This window comes from Coniophora puteana (genome assembly GCF_000271625.1).
Source record: "Coniophora puteana RWD-64-598 SS2 unplaced genomic scaffold CONPUscaffold_10, whole genome shotgun sequence".
Classification (NCBI taxonomy): domain Eukaryota; kingdom Fungi; phylum Basidiomycota; class Agaricomycetes; order Boletales; family Coniophoraceae; genus Coniophora; species Coniophora puteana.
The window spans coordinates 1,422,682-1,440,719 of record NW_006913062.1 but is presented as its reverse complement, the minus strand read 5'-3'; the positions used below and the strand labels follow the sequence as shown (position 1 = coordinate 1,440,719).

Genomic DNA, 18,038 nt, shown 5'->3' with positions numbered 1-18,038 from the left:
AATGAATCAAGTCTGCTTACCAAAGGCACGCCGGGGATAGTATTTAATTCAGCGATATCTTTAGCACGAGGGCGTAGTAGCTATTGTGCGTAATTTGGAAATGATGATCACCGTCTCTGCACAAAAAATATCGGACGCTTGATAAGGCACTGAGTCGAGATATTCACACCGGTCCTTCCTCTCCTTCTCGCTTCACGCCACGCAGTCGGAACCTCATCATGTTTCAGCTCCTCTGTCAGGCTCTGAAGCAGCTTCGTACTTAGGAGTTCTCTGTCTGTAACTCTCAGCAAACTTCTCTCACTGTTGACCTTCCTGTCTCGACTCAAACCGCCTGTGCAAAGGCCGCCGGCTGACCGTACATGGAAACTAACACCAGAGACTCGTGTCGACGGAGCTGCCATGATGCCCCCCGAGTCATCACCGGGCCCTTTGAGGTACGCAGCGCTGCATAGTCCGATCTTTGGGTCTGTCTGGCGCTTCAGCTCGACCCACTGAAGTAAGATGAAATCGACGAAAAAGAAAGAAAAAAAGAAAGAAAAAACACAAAGAAGCTGAATACGCCTAGCTGATGCGATGATGGTCCCATAGCAGAAGATGCTCACGTATGCACGTACCCGCGCCCGGAGCCCGGTGAGAACGCCGGCGATGCTTATGGACTCGTCTGTGTTGATGGGCTCGCCTGCCCGAAACGAAAAAAGGGGTGGTCGTCGCTCACCAGCACCGCGGCGGTGTTCGACTTGCCTTGTATAGAGCACGGGAGGCGCCGCGGTCTGTCGATCCTACGTATGCGGCTTACCGTGCGTAGTGTGTCCGAGGAGGACGCATGCGTCGAGCCGCTTTGGGAGATGCTGTGCGCACAGGGCGGGAATCTCGAATCGTTTTTGTTGACGCCGTAGACTTTCGGCGGCTATTTTGTGTTCGCGTCTGTGTTTGAGATGCCATGTAACGTGCAGTGTGCGATGTTACCGTATCAAAGAGAAAGAGGACTATTAATGGGCCGACGAACGCAGAGGAACCGCAGAGTTGATCGAGATCAGCTGCTTACCGCTGGAGTATCGTTAGAGCGGAAACGAGAGGCGGAGGTTGCACCTTGCGACGACGGTTCGTGCCGGCAGCAAACGGCAGACTACCGCTGCCAGTGAGCGAGCGCTCCAGGCACAGGCTGCTTGGTCAGCCATCTCCGACCCCGAGATTATTGTTGGAGGCCGTTAGGCGATTGCGACTGCTGTTGAGGCAGAGCCGAAACCCGGCGGGCGGCTGATAAGTACATGGGTCACGGTAAGCAGACCCATCTTCAGCCATTCAGACGCTCAGACGTTCAGGAATGAACGTTCAATGGACCGTCGGCGAGGTCAACTGATCCTTGGATGACTGATGCATGGGTGTTATCAGGGCACCTTTGTTATCTAGCAACGCGGTTGCTCGCAAGCCAAACGCGTTTCTTGACGAATGAACTTAACTTAACTTAAGCTTATTGGATATGAATGCGATGAAGACGTACGCGGATAAGCGCTTGGGCCAAAGGAGCAGGAGCACCACCGAGACAGACCGAGTGACGCAAAAGCAACCAGGGCGGACTTGCGAGCCGAGCCGGGCTGGCGGTCCCATTTTACTTGTAAACAGGCTGAGGCCGACGTTGCGCTGCAAAACGCCCAGCCAGCTGAGAAGAAGATGAAAGCGGATGATCGAGCGAGCCTACTCGCCGCATCATATTTATTGTGGTTCGTGATGAAAGCGCAACCAATGGCCACCGACAGAGCGCTTTCGCCCAACCTCGGGGGAGCGGATCGGTGTGCAAAAGAGACGGCGTCATTAGGGAGACCGAGCGCTACAAACGTGCCTCTCTGAGCCAAGTCGGAAAAAGGAAAAAGGATACAAAACAAGAAGGAGATGGGCCGGTCGCGCGCGAAATGGCAGAGAAGCGTGCGTGGGCTCGTGAGATCGCGAGCGGAGAGGCCACGAGCGAGTCCGCGTGGGGCCCTGTGTCGGTGCCAGACGGTCAGTGGCAAGTTCACAAGTTGCCATTGTGCTCTCGCTTACCTGTGTGCCCGTGATGCGTAGGTTGGTCATGGTCAGGCAGTCGCGCGATGGAGGTAGAAGCGAACGCACGCAGTAGGTGCATCTGGTCGAGCGGAATCGAGCAGCTGGCTCGTTGTAAGGGTCTGCGTTAACTTATTTACGTATGTGCTTGTCGCGTTTTTCGTGCTGTCAGCCAAAGTGTCAAGTTCTTTTTTCATGAAACGCGCACGATCAAGAAACCGGCGTCTAGCGCCGCGAGAGTGGGAGAGCCAGGGAGATGATTGGCTCGATTTGATTCGAATGTTCGGGTTAAGAGTCAAGAGAGACGGTGCGTGTACGGGTGGCGCCGGTTGGTGGGCTGAGATGGAAAATAGAACGCCTCGAAGCAAGAACAATGAGTGAGCCGTTTATTCGTAGAGATATCATTGCATTATTATCAAACGTTCCTTTGTGCCTCGTACGGCATTGGTAGCGTCCGCACGGTGAACACGAGGAAAATGTTTGATAAAGATCTTGACATAGAGGGGACGGAATGGCGGAGAACGGAGGCGGGGAATTGGCTGGGGTAAAGTTTGTCGCTCACCGCCACAATACCGAACGGGAGAGGCGCTGATGCGATACGCGTCATCACTAAATCGGGGGAAAAATTCCGGAGCATAAACGAGGTTATCAGTATTATAAAATGACCGTTGATAGAATCATGTATGACCGTAAATGGCGATGATTCAACACTGGTTAAGCATCAGTCCACGATCTGAGAATGGAATATAGTAGAATATCATATCATAGGGATCTTACCATTAAGTACCATTTGATTGTGAGCTTACTGTGGACCGAAATTCAAGGTAATATCACTCGCGATATGTTGGAGCATAACAATCCAGATCTCATTTCGAAAGCAACATGATCACTCGATTATAGGAGACTGCTCATAAACCGGTTAGCTACTAACTGAAGCACACTGAGCAGTAAAAGAATGACCTCTACAATATTGCATCAAAGCCAGCCTCGTCAGCGAGCGCTTCATCCTTACCCAAGAAGTCTCCCTCATCCGCCTGCTCTGCAGTATCCATCTCAGCCTCATCCTCGTCGCTGCCATCTCCGCTGCGGCTGTCATCTGTGAGTTCCTCAGACTCCTCACTTTGCTCTCCCTCATCACTGCTGTGGTCATTGGCTAGGTCGCGTTCCTTGGCCTCAAAGTCAATGCTAGAAGTTTTTGGTGCCGGTCTGTAAGTTGTGGGCAATGCCACCGCCTCAAAACTGCATGAGCATGTCCCTATCAACGAATTTAAGGAATAAGTCATTAGTAAAGTACATTAATGTTCGGATAAACACGTATATGTTCACATAATGGAATAACCATTCGCTCACTGAATCGGGGTTCTTCGGCCCAATGTGAAGACATCATATATGTCAAGGGATTGATGAACCAGGTGTCTGCTCATACTCGAATGCTGGGATTAAGCGGGCACCTCTAATAACAGTGGCAGGATCAATGAAATCCTAGTATTGCGATGTTCCAAGGGAGTGGAAGGTAACACGAGGTAATTGTCGTTCTTAAAAACCTTAATTGTATGTCGAATCATTCTGGAGCCACCGGACAAGAAGCATAACAATCGATATCTGCCGACTCACAGAAGGACGCTCACCGCAAAAGTAGACATTGACTCCGAGTCATGAAAGGTTCAAATGAGTCTATTGGAATCCCCGCTCAATGTCACGGTGTCATGTCGGGCGCTTCGGGAGAAGCGCAGTGGAGTTGCAGAGAAGCATGACGGAAACGGGAGATACGGGAGAAGAGAAGCAGAGAGATATGGAATGCTGGCCTTATATACCCGACCCAGCGCGGTGACGTCCCTCACTCACTTATGCCACAAGCGTCCGAGGGTAAGTCGTCTGTGTCACCGTCTCAGTCAGTTGATCCTTAGCTGACGAGCTTACTAGGCCTTCAAGCTTCACTAGTCGGGGGACGATGCGGGGGAAGAACAGATCAATCAAATCACACGGTTCTATGGTGAGGATCGTTCAGACACTCATTCAGACGCCCCCACTACACCTCCGCACCTCCGCGCTGACGCGCACGTCACTTTTTGCCCCAACCCTAGCCGCCCTTTTTCTTCCTGGCAGCCTGCGGACTACACGCAAGACACCAGCGTGTCCACCTGCTTTGTCCCAATGGAAACGTTCACTCCTTCCCTCTCTTTAATTTGTCACTGCTCTCGTATATCGCCTCATACTCATCCTTTGCGGACGCTAGTCTCAATAAATTCTCTCGTATACCGTAATGTCTGTTGTAGAACATACTGTATTATTTGCAACGAATTTCTTGGTATTGGAAACCTCGTCGTGATCGCAATTCGTTATAATGCACCTATTGTGAGTTCTAATAGCTGTGAGTACCCGTATGTTGTTATCATGTGGGCTCTGCCGATGGTAACATGGCGCTTAGAGTAGATCGTGAATTCTGATCGACGTGAGTACCCATATGTTATTATCATGCCGTATCTACTAATGATAGCATGCCCCTTCGAGTAAATAATAGATTCTTTGCTATGCTCATATCCCCGTGATCTTTCCTGCATGTTCAAAATGGACTTTACATGCTACTAATGTCGGAGTCTCACCATTTCCCCAGTGTATGTTTGTCATGATCTGTGATGTCGGTCAAGGTCATTTGCTTATCATTCATCCCCCCATTTAGTGATGGTACGGGGGGTCAACCAAACCAAGGCGAGGGAGGCGTGGGGAGAAAGTGAGATGAATCTGAGATCGGCTCGGTTCACTCGGTTGTGGGCAGGTGCTGGGCGAGGAACCGGACTTGGATGGGCAGGAGGGTTCGGTTTGCGAGGATGACTGGATCGGAGTGATCGGCAGGGGAGAAGGGCTGTAAGAAGGAAGAGACCGCGCTAGGAGGTTGAAGCAGAGCTGAAGCAGAGATTCATAGGAGGAAATCAAGATTGAATTACGGCCGAGCCGGAGATTGGTGATTGGTTCGTTCCTGTTTTGTGCAGGGGGTTGCCTGTCGCCTTCTCTTATGTCCCTCCGTCTGCCTGCTGAGTTGCTTCGCCGTGCTGGAACGCCGCACATTATAATGGATGACCTAGTTTATATATACCAGCATATCCCACCGCTCTCTTCCTCGCCGATCTGCCCTCACATCAAACAGTGCAGACGGTGTTTCCGCTTTCAGCTCCTCTTCAACTAAACTTGTCGCAGTTCTCCAGTATATCAACCCTCCCCTCCTAGTCTGCCATTCCATTCCGTCCATACACGCGATGACATCCACCCAACCCTCCATCCTGCACCGCTTTCCCCACGAACTTCTCACGGAGATCGCCGTCCACCTCGTCGCTCTCGACCCCCTCGGCCCGCCCTCCGCCCTCGTCCCTCTCTTCCTCACCTGCAAGCACACCCACGCCACCCTCACCTCTTCCTCCTCCCTCTTTGCCCGCATATTCCGCACTCAGTTTGACCCCGCCGCTTCTGCCCGCCGTCTCGGTCCACACGGCTCGCACGCCCCATACCTCGCCGACCAGCTCAAGCACTACTCGCAAGCTCTCTCTTTCTTCCGTAGCGGCGGTACCGGCAATAAGAACCAGTTCGTCAACGCGTTATGGCAAGCATACATCATGTGCCTCGAGAACGACGGGCGGAACATCGCCCAGCTCGAGTGGGCAGGCGCACCCGATCTCGTCGACAGGTTCGTCAGAGGCCGCCTTGCCAATGACCGCCTGGCTCAGACGGGCTGGCCGAGGGAGGACGAGGCGATATCGCTCGCGCTCTGGGTGATGTGGTTCACCAGCACCCCCGGTACGCCTCCTCGCTTCCCCACTTTCCGAGAATGATGTCACGAGCTGACTTATCCCCGTTTCCCCTCGCATCTCCATCCCCATCCTCACGCACTGCACCCACAGATCGCTTGTCGGCAGAACCCACAACCGCCCGAGGCGAGCTCGCGAACCTCCTCCTGCCCCTGGTCAACCTCCCCTTCCGCTATGCACACGCCTACGCCCCCGCCCACCACGCCACTCTCCCGCTCCCCTCGCCCACCTCGGCAAACACCCCGCCCTCTGCGATCCCGCACTCGATCATCACAGCGCACGGCGCGTATCCGTCGTATGCCCAGCGAAACGTCGCCGAGGTCCCACATTTCGACCGCCATGCACGCGAACTGTGTGCTCCGCTCGCGAGCACGGCCGCCAAGCTCATCTGGTTCTCAAGGCGCGAGGTCGTGCCCCTCGGCGTGCCACCTCACCTCCCGCTCAACCGCGCTGAGGCCATCGCCAACCGGAGGCAGGGTCCGACGCAGGCCGATGTACGCGAGCTGACCGAGAACAAGCACGCGAGACTAGTGGAGCGGGGCGAGTGGTACGACGGCGAGGATGGCTTGCAAAATGGGCCGAGCGTACGCTGGGACGATGACTGGTGGAGGGCGGTGGACTGCACGGACATGTTTTCAAAGCCGAGCATTACGAGGACGCATTATTCGTATGGTCTTATGCGGGGGTTGTGGCAAGGGCGACTTCTGGTGCGTCCTCTTTCCTCTCTCTACCCAACTATCCTCTATCTTTGACTCGTGCACTGACTTCTCACATTATCCTAGATGCCAGAAGAAACCGGGTTCAGAAATCTCCTCGTTACGCCCACCATGCCCGCCGGCTTCTCGGAGCTCAACCCGATGTGTGCCGCCTCGCCCGTGTTCATGCGTCTGCGCGAGCACCACTCGATCGACCCGGCCGACCCGCTTGCACCCGGGTACACCTTTGGTGCTGCAAATGGGATCGACACCAGTCTGTGGAGGGGATGGCTGCCTGGGACGAGGAGCTGGGTGGACTCGCAGGTGCGCTTTTCTCCCTCGTCGCTTCGCCCCCCTGCAGCCCTCTCTGCCATTCAGCGTACTCAAACCCTTCTTGTTATCGACAGCACACCATGACGATCATGTCGCATGGACAGCCGCACACGTACGCGCACTATGATCCTGGGAGGCCATCTGTGCACGACAAGGCGACGTGTCGTGGGTGTTTGGAGCGCTCTGGGGACGATGTAATCATCGAGCGGGAGCACGATGAGGAGTATATCCAGGACCAGGGCATGGGAGGACAGCCTGCGAGCGACGAACAGGATGGGCAATGGGAGGACGAGTCGATGAGCTCGGGCGACGAGGGCATGGCCGTGGACGCGACGATCGAGATGATGTACGAGAGCGTCGGCCTCGGACGGCGGCAAGCGGCAGGAGAAGAAGCAGACGTGGAGATGACGGACGGCAGCGAGGCGAGCGAGGAGTACTGCGTCAGGCGGCGGTGCGACGGCGTGCAGGACATCGTCTTTTCGGGCGAGACCGACCTCGCGCACGGGCTCGCGTGGAACCACTATCGCTTCCTCGGCCGTGTGCGCACGTGGGACGGGCTCGTCGCGATCCTGCGCCTTCCCGGGGGCGCGCCGCTCGTCGCGAACGCGGGGGAGCCGACGGACGCGCATCACAACGAGAACGGTATTGGCTGGTGGGTGTTTACGGGGTACGTCGTTGGAGGGCGCAACTTTGTGGGGACGTGGCGGAGCGTGACGGGCGGCGATCCGAGGGTGCCTGGGTGGGAGGGCGCGGTGGTGATGAGTCGGCGGGACGGGGAGTGAGGAGGATCCTCAGCTCGACAGCTTCGGGTTCAAAACACGATTTCGATGTCCTCGACATTTCAAACACGAACACTTGGATATCTCGGCTTCGGTACACGACGCGACGCGACGCTACGATCTACACTACCCCTAGACTTCAAATATTCTGGCCTTGGACATTATCGAAACGGCCCAACACCGTGCATTGACTTTACAACGTACGCTATGTTTCTTTTCGCTCGCATTGTAGCACTCTTCTTTATTACCCGCGACATCACTCTTCCGCCGCTCCCTATTCGACTTTCACACCCGTGTGTCGCGTTTCTTCTCTTCTGTCTCTTTGTTTGTTGCAACTATCTCATCGCTTCTGGCCGCGGCACATGCACATCTCATCTCACCTCATCTCACCCCATCTCACCTCATCTGCTTTGTTTTGTCGACACCGCCCGTACATAGTCTCGCATCATACCACGCATTGCACCACCGGACATGCAGCATCTTCTCACATCTACCGCACTCGATCTCGCGCATTGTTATAATCTCATGTATCCTCGCATCGTACAAGCCGGAGGCGTAATATACACAATTGTGTCACTTCTTTTCGTATGGCGCGTGAACGTGCCTGCTACTTAGCTTGAGCTTGAAGCTTGAAGCTTGAAGACACCACCGTTCGCTTGTGCGGCCGGCGGTAGTAGACTTTCTTTCTCCGGGCGAGAACTTGCCAAGTTTTGCATTGGCTCCGTCGTTCAAAGATCCTCAGTAGCACAATGCGTTTCAGGCCCAGGGAAGGTCCCATGGGCGTGTGTCCCTTGAAAACCGCTTTCGGACTCGGACATAGGGGGTCAACGATGATGATGATGCATGATGCTCGTGAATGGCACTAGCGTGCAAAGCACCGTTTTCCTGAATCTAAACTGCAGCTCAGGTCCAGACTGTGAACCGCCCAGCCTGAGCTTCAGATTAGAAGCCTCCGCTAGTCTATATATACCCTGGTAGCACGGCAGTTACGCCTCAATGGATGGTGTGCGCCCCGGGAACGTGCGCTCGTATGTACGCCGTGCCGCGGGTCAGTTCAAGTTGCAGAGATGATGTTATTACCGTTGTTGCAACGCCGGGATGAGACCGTGACCGGCCGACGGGCTCTCGGTGACACGGCGGTGCGCGTGTCACTGGCAGCTCGTGGCGGTGTCCGGTGTTCAGTGGGCAGTTACTGGTGTTGTCGTTGCCGCTATGTGTATATTGCTGCTGTAATTATGATGCGTCTAGTGTGATCAAAGGTAAGAGAAGGGATTCGAAGGAAACGTGGAGTGCATTTGGACGCGATGCATCGTTGGGGACATGAGGAAATGGTGGTCCCCGTCTTGTCGTCTCGCGGGAGTGGGTGTTGTGCCTCCGCCGCCACCATGCGAGGACGGCGATGGGCGATGGCTTGGCAGCCGACACGAGCGAGTCCCTGCTTAGCGCTCAGTGTCACGTTGTTGTGCACGGGGTTGAGCAAATTTTGCCGTGGCCACGGCTGGTCATAAAAAAGGTTAGGATTGTGAAGGAGACGGTGCAAGCGCTGGCCTAGACCTGCGAGCAGGGTACAGTTCCGCAACGCCACATCGTATGTAGAAAACTGTTCGGGACGCGCAGCCGAGCGATAATCGATAAGGTCTACCTTCACGTCGGCGGCGGCGGCGGCGGCGGATTCGCGCACCCCGTTTATCAGTGCTTCTCTGGTGCGTTGGGTGCTGTAAGCTCAGAACTCAACGTATTGCGCCGCTGTGCTGATGCCCAGCTGGCACGGTGATCGGGCAATGGTGACGACTTCCGGGCACGAACATACGGCGCAGGATAAGAATATAAAGTGGGACAAGGTTAGGTTTTTATTCTTTTGATGCGGAATGTTCTTCTTTCTTGTTTTGTAGCTTGAAGGTCTTTACAGGAAGTTGCGAGCGGGAATCCAAGGGGTGGAGTTGGAATTCGGGAACGTGTGGACCGGATGGCCGTTGATGCGAAGAATTCATATGCATATGTTGCACGTTCATTCATGTGTTGTATGTCATTGTACAAGCGTCTCTCGTCACAGAATGAAACGAACGGGTGAACCAAGTGCCACTCGCTCGCTTCTGGGGATCTTCGCTCGAGTGTGCTGGCGGCCATCACAGCAACTACAAATTGTACACTGCGTTGCCGAAGAGATGTTCTCATCGATGCGGCGTTCGTAGACGGCGTCTCTGAGTTCTGGAGGTTTCGGGGATGCGTAACAAGTGTGATGATGAGCATTGCGTGCGTTTAACCGCGCAGAAGAGAAGGTGGGTTCATACAGAAGCGTAGACGGGGGCGCAACAAGTTTAAGATGGATTTGCCGAGCTATTCCGCCCAATAAGCGGAAGCTCGGAGACTCCCGGTGCCTGGCCCGCCCCCGCTCTGTGCGGAGACGGCCTCGCGTCGGGCCGCGGGCAGCCGTGGGCGCCTTTCGTGTGTGCCACCGTCGTCGTCGTGACGTCGAGAGAGCTGGTTCTCATCGAGCAGCTGTCAACCAGCGACTCTGCACATCTCTTCCATTCCATCTTCTCTACCCAGAGCCCCGGCCCACATCGGTTGAGGGCACCGATGTGATATCTGGGCCGGACCAAGTCTGCCAGGCCTGGGCGAGAAAGTTCTTCGATCCGCGCACAGGCATCGTCGTCATCAACAAGTCCTCGGGCCTCGTCCAGCAGGTCGGCGTCTACAAGTCCATCCCTGCTGTGGAGGCCCTCGTGAGCGCGCATGCCCAGGCTGGCGGCGAGAACATCGACTGCATGAAGCAGACGGTCTTACTGGGGCTCGTGGACGCGCATGTGCATCGTGAGCCGTGCTCAGTCGCGACTCGCAAATAGCCACGATGTTAACTCTTGTACTCATCGGCACCAAGTCTTCTTGCATCCGTATTCGGAGGTGTCATGGGACGACCAAGTAACGAAATGGAGTCTCGCTGAGCGGACAATTCGCGCGACAGTCAATGCGCGCAAGACGCTCATGGCGGGATATACAACTGTTCGGTGAGTGACTGCATCCAACGCTGGTCAGTAAGCTAATCTGAATGCAGTGACCTCGGCACAGAAGATGCAGGCGACGCTGACTTCACCCTGCGCAACGCCCTCTCAGGACCCGACGCGCTTATCCCTGGCGCACGATACTTATGTGCGAACAGTGCTATCGTCCCCACCGGTGCTTATGGTGCGCTCTTTTGCTCCTCTCGCGGACCATCCCCATCTGTCTGGGAGTAGCTCACACTTTTATCAAAGGGCCAAAAATCTCGCTCTACGTGAACCAGAACGGTGTGGACGGGGTGGCAGGCGCAGAGGTTGCAGACGGGGTCGATGAATGCGTCAAGGCCGTCAGATGACATATTGGTGCAGGTGCAGATTGGATCAAGGTCTGTCCAGCATATCCTCTCATTTTCCTCCCGAAAATTATGTGCTCAGTGGGGCACTTGGTACCAGATCTATCCAGGTGAACCAATCTCACGACTCATTCATATCGTGCAGACGAACCTTAAATCTCAAAACCTCAACAATATTCCTTCCGCTCGCGTCATGCTGCTGTTCCCTCAGCCTCTCGGATGCCCCTCGCGACATTCAACGACGCCAAGCTCAAAGCCATGATCCCCACGCGCTCGGCGTCGACACGATCGACCACGGGTGTGACCTCGCCTCCTCATTCTCGGGGCCGGACAGCGGCCCGCCGATCCTATCTCCAGAAGAAAGAGAGACAGTTCGCCTCCTCTCTGACCCTTCCTCGCACACGCGCTGGATGCCCACGCTTGCGGTGTACGAAGCGCTTTCCACCCCGTCGGCGCCTCCCAGCGGCAGAAAGGCGGATGGCTCGTAGACAAAGGGCCGGCGCACGTTTCGCAATGCGCTTGCTGCGGGCTTGCCGCCGAACAGGATCGCAGCGGGCGGGGATACAGGCGCGTTCGCGCATGGTGCAGACGCACGCGAGATCGTGCTTCGCCACCGTCTCGGTTTGTCGTGGGCGGACGCGCTGCGTTCGGCGACGCGCGGTGCGTGGGAGGCCGTGCGGTCGATGCACTGGGAAGGAGCTGCGGGACGCGAGCGGCTTGCCCAGGTAGGGGAGGTGGAGGAGAGTGAGGTGGATGTGGGGGCGAACGAGGTGCCGTTTGGGGTGCTGGAGAGGGGATGGGCAGCTGATGTGGTGGCGACGGAGGGTGATGTGGTGGGCGATCTCGGAGGGACGTTGAGGCTGGAGTCTTGCCTTTGTGGTGAAGGGCGGCGGGGTGTACAAGAGGGAAGGACGAGAGGTGGTTTGATGCGTTGTGAGTCCGAGTGGAGTGGAGTGCTAAAGACTGGGACGACGAGGTCGGTAAAGGTGCTGGGTGTCTGCGATATGAATGGATGGTATTGACATGCCTCCAGTTTGGGATTCTGAAGGTAGATCGGTTGACATTACTTTGGTGTCATGAAACTGACTTTGGTTCAGCACAACGTTGGAACGATTATCTCTCAACACGAATAATACGAAGATAACAAGCCCTCAGCTGCGGTGTTTACGTTCTCAAAACGTTTTCGGGAGTGTTGTTCCACGCGCCGCGCAGGCTCGCGCTGGATGCGCTGAGTCAGACGCAGAAGACGTGGTCGTGGATCTGGCGGAGGAACAAGTACGTGCCCGGCGTGGGCTCGTTCCACGAGTCCGACCTGCAGGAGTTTTATAACCTCAACAACACCGATTTCGCGGGGACCGACCCGCTGATCAACTTTGCGTACAACCTGGACCCTAATGTACCGCAGGGCGGGTACTCGACGGGCGCGAAGAGCGTGTTTCGCGGATGTGCAGTGGCCGACGTATGATGGGGCGAAGCAGCTGTTGTCGTTTTATGACACGGATATTTTGATTGTGACGACGGATGATTTCCACGTGCAGCCGATTCAGTTCTTGCAGGGTATCCAGAAGAAGCTGAATTCGTAGGCGTCTGGAGACGTGTTTTTACGTAGCGGCTCTAGGACGGTTGACACTGGAGCGAGACATAGGTCACAGAAACAGCTCCTCCTCTCGCCACTGACATTTTTTTGTGTACCTGTAAGTCACAAATAATTCGCGTGTATTATTGTTTGATATCGTAAAATGTCTAATGGTCATGTCCTAAACTTGCTACACATCTGAAGCTAGGCTAATTGCACTAAGGCTGGAAATAAAATATCGACGATCAATATTACGAATAATTTATAAGGGTAACTATTGGCATGTGGCCTGCTAGTTGCTACTAAAGCACCCGCACGTAAACACCTAGTTGTACCCTTATTCATCAATTTATTTAATTCAGTTATATCTTTAGCACGAGTGTGTGGTAGCTATGTGCGTTTTGGAAATGATGATCACGTCTCTGCACAAAAAAGATCGGGCGCTTGATAAGGCACTGAGCCGCGATATTCACACCGGTCCTTCCTCTCCTTCTCGCTTGACGCCCCGCAGCCGGAACCTCATCATGTTTCAGCTCCTTTGTCACGCTCTGAAGCAGCTTCGTTCTTGGAAGTTCTCTGTAACCCTCAGCCGACTCATCAGCAAATTTATCTCCCTGTTGACCTTCCTGTCTCGACTCAAAGGGCCTCCGCAAGGGCCGCCAGCTGACCGTACATGGAAACTAACTTCAGAGATTCGTGTCGATGGAGCTGCTATGACGCTTCCCGACTCATTACCAGGCCCTCTGAGGTACGCAGTGCTGCATAGTCTGATCTTTGTATCTGTTTGGAGCTTAAGCGCAATCCATCCCAGTGTAATAGACCGGAATAGCCTAAACATGCAACCTACTACTCCTCCGCTGCCTCTTACAGAGATTTCCCATTCAGGCCGCCAATCTGGACATGACGATGATTCTCGATCGACCCATGATAGGCTCGGAATTAGGTATTCGTTGACTGGAAACCCCTACAATACTCCGTCGCTACGCAGCGGGCGTTCTGCAACTGGAGGTAACTTGGGCAGTCGTTGAACATGACTTTATCCTGACAAGGACGATTACTGAGATCCATCCCTCCCAGGACACACGGGGGGCCTCATAGCTGAACCTCCGTCCCGTGTTAACACTGAGATAGAAGAACAATACACGCTTAAACTCTCACCAATATCACCTTCTGAGCTGAAGCGGTACGACTCATGGGATGCCAGAGCTGAGTAAGTACGGCTTTCATGGCCGAAATACTACTATACACCTAAATCGTGAAGATACGAAAACGCCAGTAACATGGTACCTTCTCGTTGGGAACGATATCGCCGTCCATTCGGTCTGTAGGTTGCTTGAGATCTATACATGGTGCCGAAAATGATTTCCATCTCGGATAGGGTTCCCGATCCTTTGATCCCCAGCTTGACAGCATATTTTCCTCAGCATTTCCAAGCGTGCGCTTCGTCTTGTTGTTATTTTTTGCATTCATCTGATTACCCGCAAGAAATCCAGTTCCAGATGGTTGGAAGATGCTTCACCACCCTGAAGGATCAAATTTCTACTACCATGAATCACTTGTGAGTGATATCACGCGCAGGGATCGACGACTCCCTGACGTATGTGTAGAGAACGTTTACAGATGTAAACGTGTGCGATGATGATATTCAAGGAGACGTGGAATTTTATGCCAACCACTTCCGCAGCAAACTTGAACTGTTACTCCTCCACCATAGCAATCACCTTGAAGAGTATCAGATCGACGCCATAAAGAACAAGTCGCTCTTGGTACTTGAGCCTCAGCTGAACTCAGCGGAAGATGATGTGGACATCTGTTACTATTTCGTCAACCCTGAAGGACAGAGTTTATTCTGGATACACGACGTTAACTCTCTCCTCTGGGGCCTTGAAGGTGTAAGAGATATGTCTCATAAACGTTTGTCGCGGATTGTTCATATGTTTATGGATTGCTTCAAGCTAACTCAAATTATAACAGGTTTAGGAATAGCTGCGTACTACTGGTTTGTCTTCTCCAAGTTCTATGGCTTAACTTGATGCAGACTAATGAGACGCCTTAAAAACAAAGGAAGCATTGCATGATGTATCCTGTAGCCTGCGAGATCAATGACAACATTCTGGACGACGCTAAGAGCACCATGATATTTGCCAAATGCAGTGAGTTTTATTTATCCCTTCGCGGTAAGCTACGCTAACCAAATTCTTGTTTGAAACTTCCAAGATTATACATCCACGGATACTATAGGACATCTCTTAAACGTCCATGATATAGACACGTACTTATCAGTAATCGATGATATCAAAGGTTTAGCATGCCTCGCTTTGCCTTATTGTTCTGGTTCTCTTCTGACAATGTATGCACTTCAGTAGGTGCAACGAGACAGGAATCCCGTGCAGTATGTGCCATTGGTAAGCAGTTTACGAACCACATTCGAGCCCTGTAAATGCTTATATCTGAGACACGGCCCATACTGAAAGGTCGTATTATGCATAATATCAGTGAGCATCTATCTTATCTTGCAAGAGAACGAGTAACGTTGAAGTTACCAGCATACAATCAATTCATGAACTTTCACGGAACAACCAATGCGCGGCTCTATGATGAAGATGTGTACGGATGGATCTTGGGCTGGGACTACTATCCGTCATTATGGATGGAGCTGGGATCATGGTTTTTGTTTCGAGCACCCAAGGCATATGTCAGCACTCTGCATGACATCTATCTGAACAAGATAGCGAATAGGTACACATGGAGAGAGTTTATCACACGTCTGCACATGCAGCTCCAAGACTTTAACCTTCTTGTAAGCAAGTGATATACTGTTCTTCGGATTGATGCCTTACGATTTCCAGGCCACGGTATTGTTGGGTGCGAATGTCGGCTTTCTTTCCATCCAAAGCGTGGACAACGGGGACAATGGCCAAAAGTCATTCACCCAGATTGCAAGCTACTGGTCGCTAACAACCAGCGTTGGAAGTATTGTACTCGGCACATTCCTAGTTCGCTTTCATCAAAGTGAGGGTCATAAGGATGTCGGAGCTGTGGTAGGTAAACTGAAGAACTTCATCAGAAGCATACTCAATCCTTTTTTCTTTCAGGCCTCATTTTTGAAGAAAATGCACTCTCATAAGCGGGGGCTTGAGCGTTTAGCCGTAGTTTACAGCTTGCCTTACGCGCTTCTCATGTGGAGGTAAGCGACTTTGCAGGTAAAGCCTTAAAGCATGATTAATTAACTGCTTCGCCCTCTTAAATCAGCCTCGTCTTCTTCTCTGTTGCGTTTATTACCGAAGCGTATCAAGCGGGTGACAGATATGATATTATTTCCCTAGCAGTAGTTCTTGGGCTCACGTTCTGCCTTGTCGTTTACGGAACCACATCCATTCTCTACGGATCACACAACAGGGGCATCCTTAGCTTGCTTCTGCGTTAGTCGAACCAGTCCGTTGCTAGGATGGATCAGATGATCGGTGTTGCTGAAATGTAAACTCGAGTCGTTACGCACCACGCCATGTTGCAGTTGTATTTACCTTAATCTCGACGTGTATCTGTAAATGCAACATATGCTTTCCATGTCCAAAACATTGCAACAGAACTTTTAGCGAGATCCAGGAAGAGTGCTACAACAAATACGCGCCAAGCTATTCATGGCGTGCAGTACTACTTACTATGACGGGTTCTAGCACTATTTTGAGATTGAGATGTTGGTCTGGCAGGCGTTAGAATCAGTGTTATCATCTTCTAGGACGGGGATAAAATATGACCAACACCTTTGAAAGCAAACACATGCCAGTGAGGAAGTCAGCAACATGAATCAGCCGTGCAATGTCAGGACAGAGAAAGGAATCATACTAATATACATCACTCCGATACTTCCACTAGACCCCTGCTGCGACGCTGAGCGTTGATCCTCTCTCGAACACGCATCCATAGCTTCTGCTGGCTCCCTGCATTCATAATATCCTCCACGTTGATCCTTCCCTCGACCATTGCCACTCCGAAGGCCCAAGCTCCGAAATCCCGAAGGTCCGGAAACGAGATGCAGCTGAAGAAATTCGCTACCTCAACTATGTTTGCCTCGTCGATCCACGAGTTGAGCAAGTTGAGCGAGCAAAGCGGCTTAGGATCATAAACCATGTTAATATCCTCGGATATACCGTGACCGGAGCTAAAGGGGATCGTCGCATCGAATGCAATATCGAGGACCTTGAGGCTGGGAAGGCGAGCTAGGAATGCACGCAGGCCGCGTAGGGTAACACGAGGACGGACTCGCCATGCAAACTGCGGGTTGATACCGAGGGCTATGAGCTTCGGCCACGCGTCCGCTATATCTATGAGGGCTGCGTCGTCCAGCAAGACTTCTCGAGTGGTGTTGAGCTGGACCATAGTTAAGTTTTTGAACTTGAACGCTGGTTCGAGCGTCGTGCGGGTTAGTTCCAAGCGACCTCCCGCTGTCTGCGGCGACTGATCGGTTAAGCCGTGTTCGGAGATATATAGCGTGTTTAACTTGATCGCATCGCACTGTGTTGACAGCGTCTGTAGAAGGTCTGCGAGTGCAGATGCGGAGGCGGTGTCTGCAATGAGCTGGACGCCAGTGGGTGCGATCTCAATAAGTTTGATGAAGTTTGTGATGGTCGATAGAGAATGATGAGGCGGGCTGAACAGTGTGAGCTGCCTGAGCGCAGGAAACGCTCCTGGCAATTTTTTTTGCTTTTTTGGATACTGCGCTGCTAAGAGTGGTCGAGAGCTTCTCAAAGGATTTTAAGGACGAAAGATGCCGTACGGCGCCATTGTCGAGGACGGGGCAGGTCAGGTACTCGAGACTGCCCCATGCATGAACACAATCGGAGAAGGCGCTCACGACATGAGGTAAGAGAATGGCATCCTTGTTTGACGTTCCCTCCCAGTCGAACCGGGTCATCAAGGGACACTGCCGGCCGGCCAAGGATGCAATTTTCAGCATTTGTTTATCCACTCGGTCTGTAGAAACGTAAAGCGAGGTAATGGATGGGCCGAGCAGGACTCGAAGGAGAGAAACGTCGCGAACTATCGTATCACCGTGAGTCAGGGTCAGATTCTGCAGCTTTGGGAATAGAACCGGATGGTGTGGCGCCGGTGGTGTACACAGCGCCTTGAATATCGTGGCGTCGATCTTGTCGTAGACCACGACATCGTGCCCTTGAAACACAGTACGCCCATGTCTCACGACTCCATGAAGAGTGATGATGCGACTGGAATACTTTAGAAACGTGGTCCAGTCTTCAGCAGTGAGCTTGCGTTCAAAGGTCCAGATCTAACGGTGCGTGAGACGTCAAATCGACGCTTGCTTGTGCTATGAAGACAACACTCGCCAGCTTCTGAGTACGTGCGTCGCGCTTGATGTTGATAAGGTCTCTGGGCATACATAGTAGCAGAGAGGCTATGTTGCTCTGCTCCGACCACCTCGCGTCAAGGGCTGGCTCGCTCATG

General features: G+C 53.1%; 5 protein-coding genes across 5 annotated transcripts; 3 read left to right on the top strand and 2 right to left on the bottom strand.

Annotated features, from left to right (window-relative positions):
• Positions 1 to 107: 107 nt before the first annotated feature.
• On the bottom strand, positions 108 to 942 carry CONPUDRAFT_75210 (uncharacterized protein; the record flags this gene model as incomplete). Its single annotated transcript, XM_007772985.1, has 4 exons — positions 108 to 491; positions 615 to 679; positions 716 to 741; positions 797 to 942. 4 exons carry the CDS (start codon positions 940 to 942, stop codon positions 108 to 110), a joined length of 621 nt encoding a protein of 206 aa, XP_007771175.1.
• Positions 943 to 5,294: 4,352 nt separating this feature from the next.
• On the top strand, positions 5,295 to 8,187 carry CONPUDRAFT_145746 (uncharacterized protein; the record flags this gene model as incomplete). Its single annotated transcript, XM_007773393.1, has 4 exons — positions 5,295 to 5,829; positions 5,934 to 6,547; positions 6,623 to 6,859; positions 6,943 to 8,187. 4 exons carry the CDS (start codon positions 5,295 to 5,297, stop codon positions 7,648 to 7,650), a joined length of 2,094 nt encoding a protein of 697 aa, XP_007771583.1. The 3' UTR covers positions 7,651 to 8,187.
• A 2,012-nt stretch (positions 8,188 to 10,199) lies between these two features.
• Positions 10,200 to 11,257, top strand: CONPUDRAFT_83926 (uncharacterized protein; the record flags this gene model as incomplete). The annotated part of the gene is made up of 5 exons (XM_007773392.1): positions 10,200 to 10,461; positions 10,529 to 10,655; positions 10,703 to 10,833; positions 10,902 to 11,032; positions 11,100 to 11,257. Coding segments are annotated over 4 exons (621 nt in total), but the record flags the coding sequence as incomplete, so codon positions are not given.
• Positions 11,258 to 13,086: 1,829 nt separating this feature from the next.
• Positions 13,087 to 16,020, top strand: CONPUDRAFT_145744 (uncharacterized protein). The gene is made up of 16 exons (XM_007773391.1): positions 13,087 to 13,323; positions 13,387 to 13,583; positions 13,653 to 13,785; positions 13,837 to 13,899; positions 13,954 to 14,010; positions 14,061 to 14,133; positions 14,183 to 14,489; positions 14,550 to 14,574; positions 14,640 to 14,728; positions 14,793 to 14,876; positions 14,939 to 14,980; positions 15,050 to 15,070; positions 15,122 to 15,375; positions 15,425 to 15,616; positions 15,671 to 15,762; positions 15,828 to 16,020. Exons 1-16 carry the CDS (start codon positions 13,100 to 13,102, stop codon positions 16,000 to 16,002), a joined length of 2,028 nt encoding a protein of 675 aa, XP_007771581.1. The 5' UTR covers positions 13,087 to 13,099; the 3' UTR covers positions 16,003 to 16,020.
• Positions 16,021 to 16,430: 410 nt separating this feature from the next.
• On the bottom strand, positions 16,431 to 17,490 carry CONPUDRAFT_156545 (uncharacterized protein; the record flags this gene model as incomplete). The annotated part of the gene is made up of 2 exons (XM_007773390.1): positions 16,431 to 17,240; positions 17,293 to 17,490. The coding sequence occupies 2 exons, from the start codon at positions 17,488 to 17,490 to the stop codon at positions 16,431 to 16,433; spliced, it is 1,008 nt and encodes a 335-aa protein (XP_007771580.1).
• Positions 17,491 to 18,038: the final 548 nt, after the last annotated feature.

What these genes read in the sequence shown, in the direction of transcription:
- CONPUDRAFT_145744 (XM_007773391.1), top strand. Translation starts at nt 13,100, where the DNA reads ATGTTTCAGCTCCTTTGTCACGCTCTGAAGCAGCTTCGTTCTTGGAAG. An exon ending in AGTAATCGATGATATCAAAG is followed by an intron (nt 14,877 to 14,938) that starts GTTTAGCATGCC and finishes TATGCACTTCAG; the next exon opens with TAGGTGCAACGAGACAGGAA. An exon ending in TCCAAGACTTTAACCTTCTT is followed by an intron (nt 15,376 to 15,424) that starts GTAAGCAAGTGA and finishes TACGATTTCCAG; the next exon opens with GCCACGGTATTGTTGGGTGC.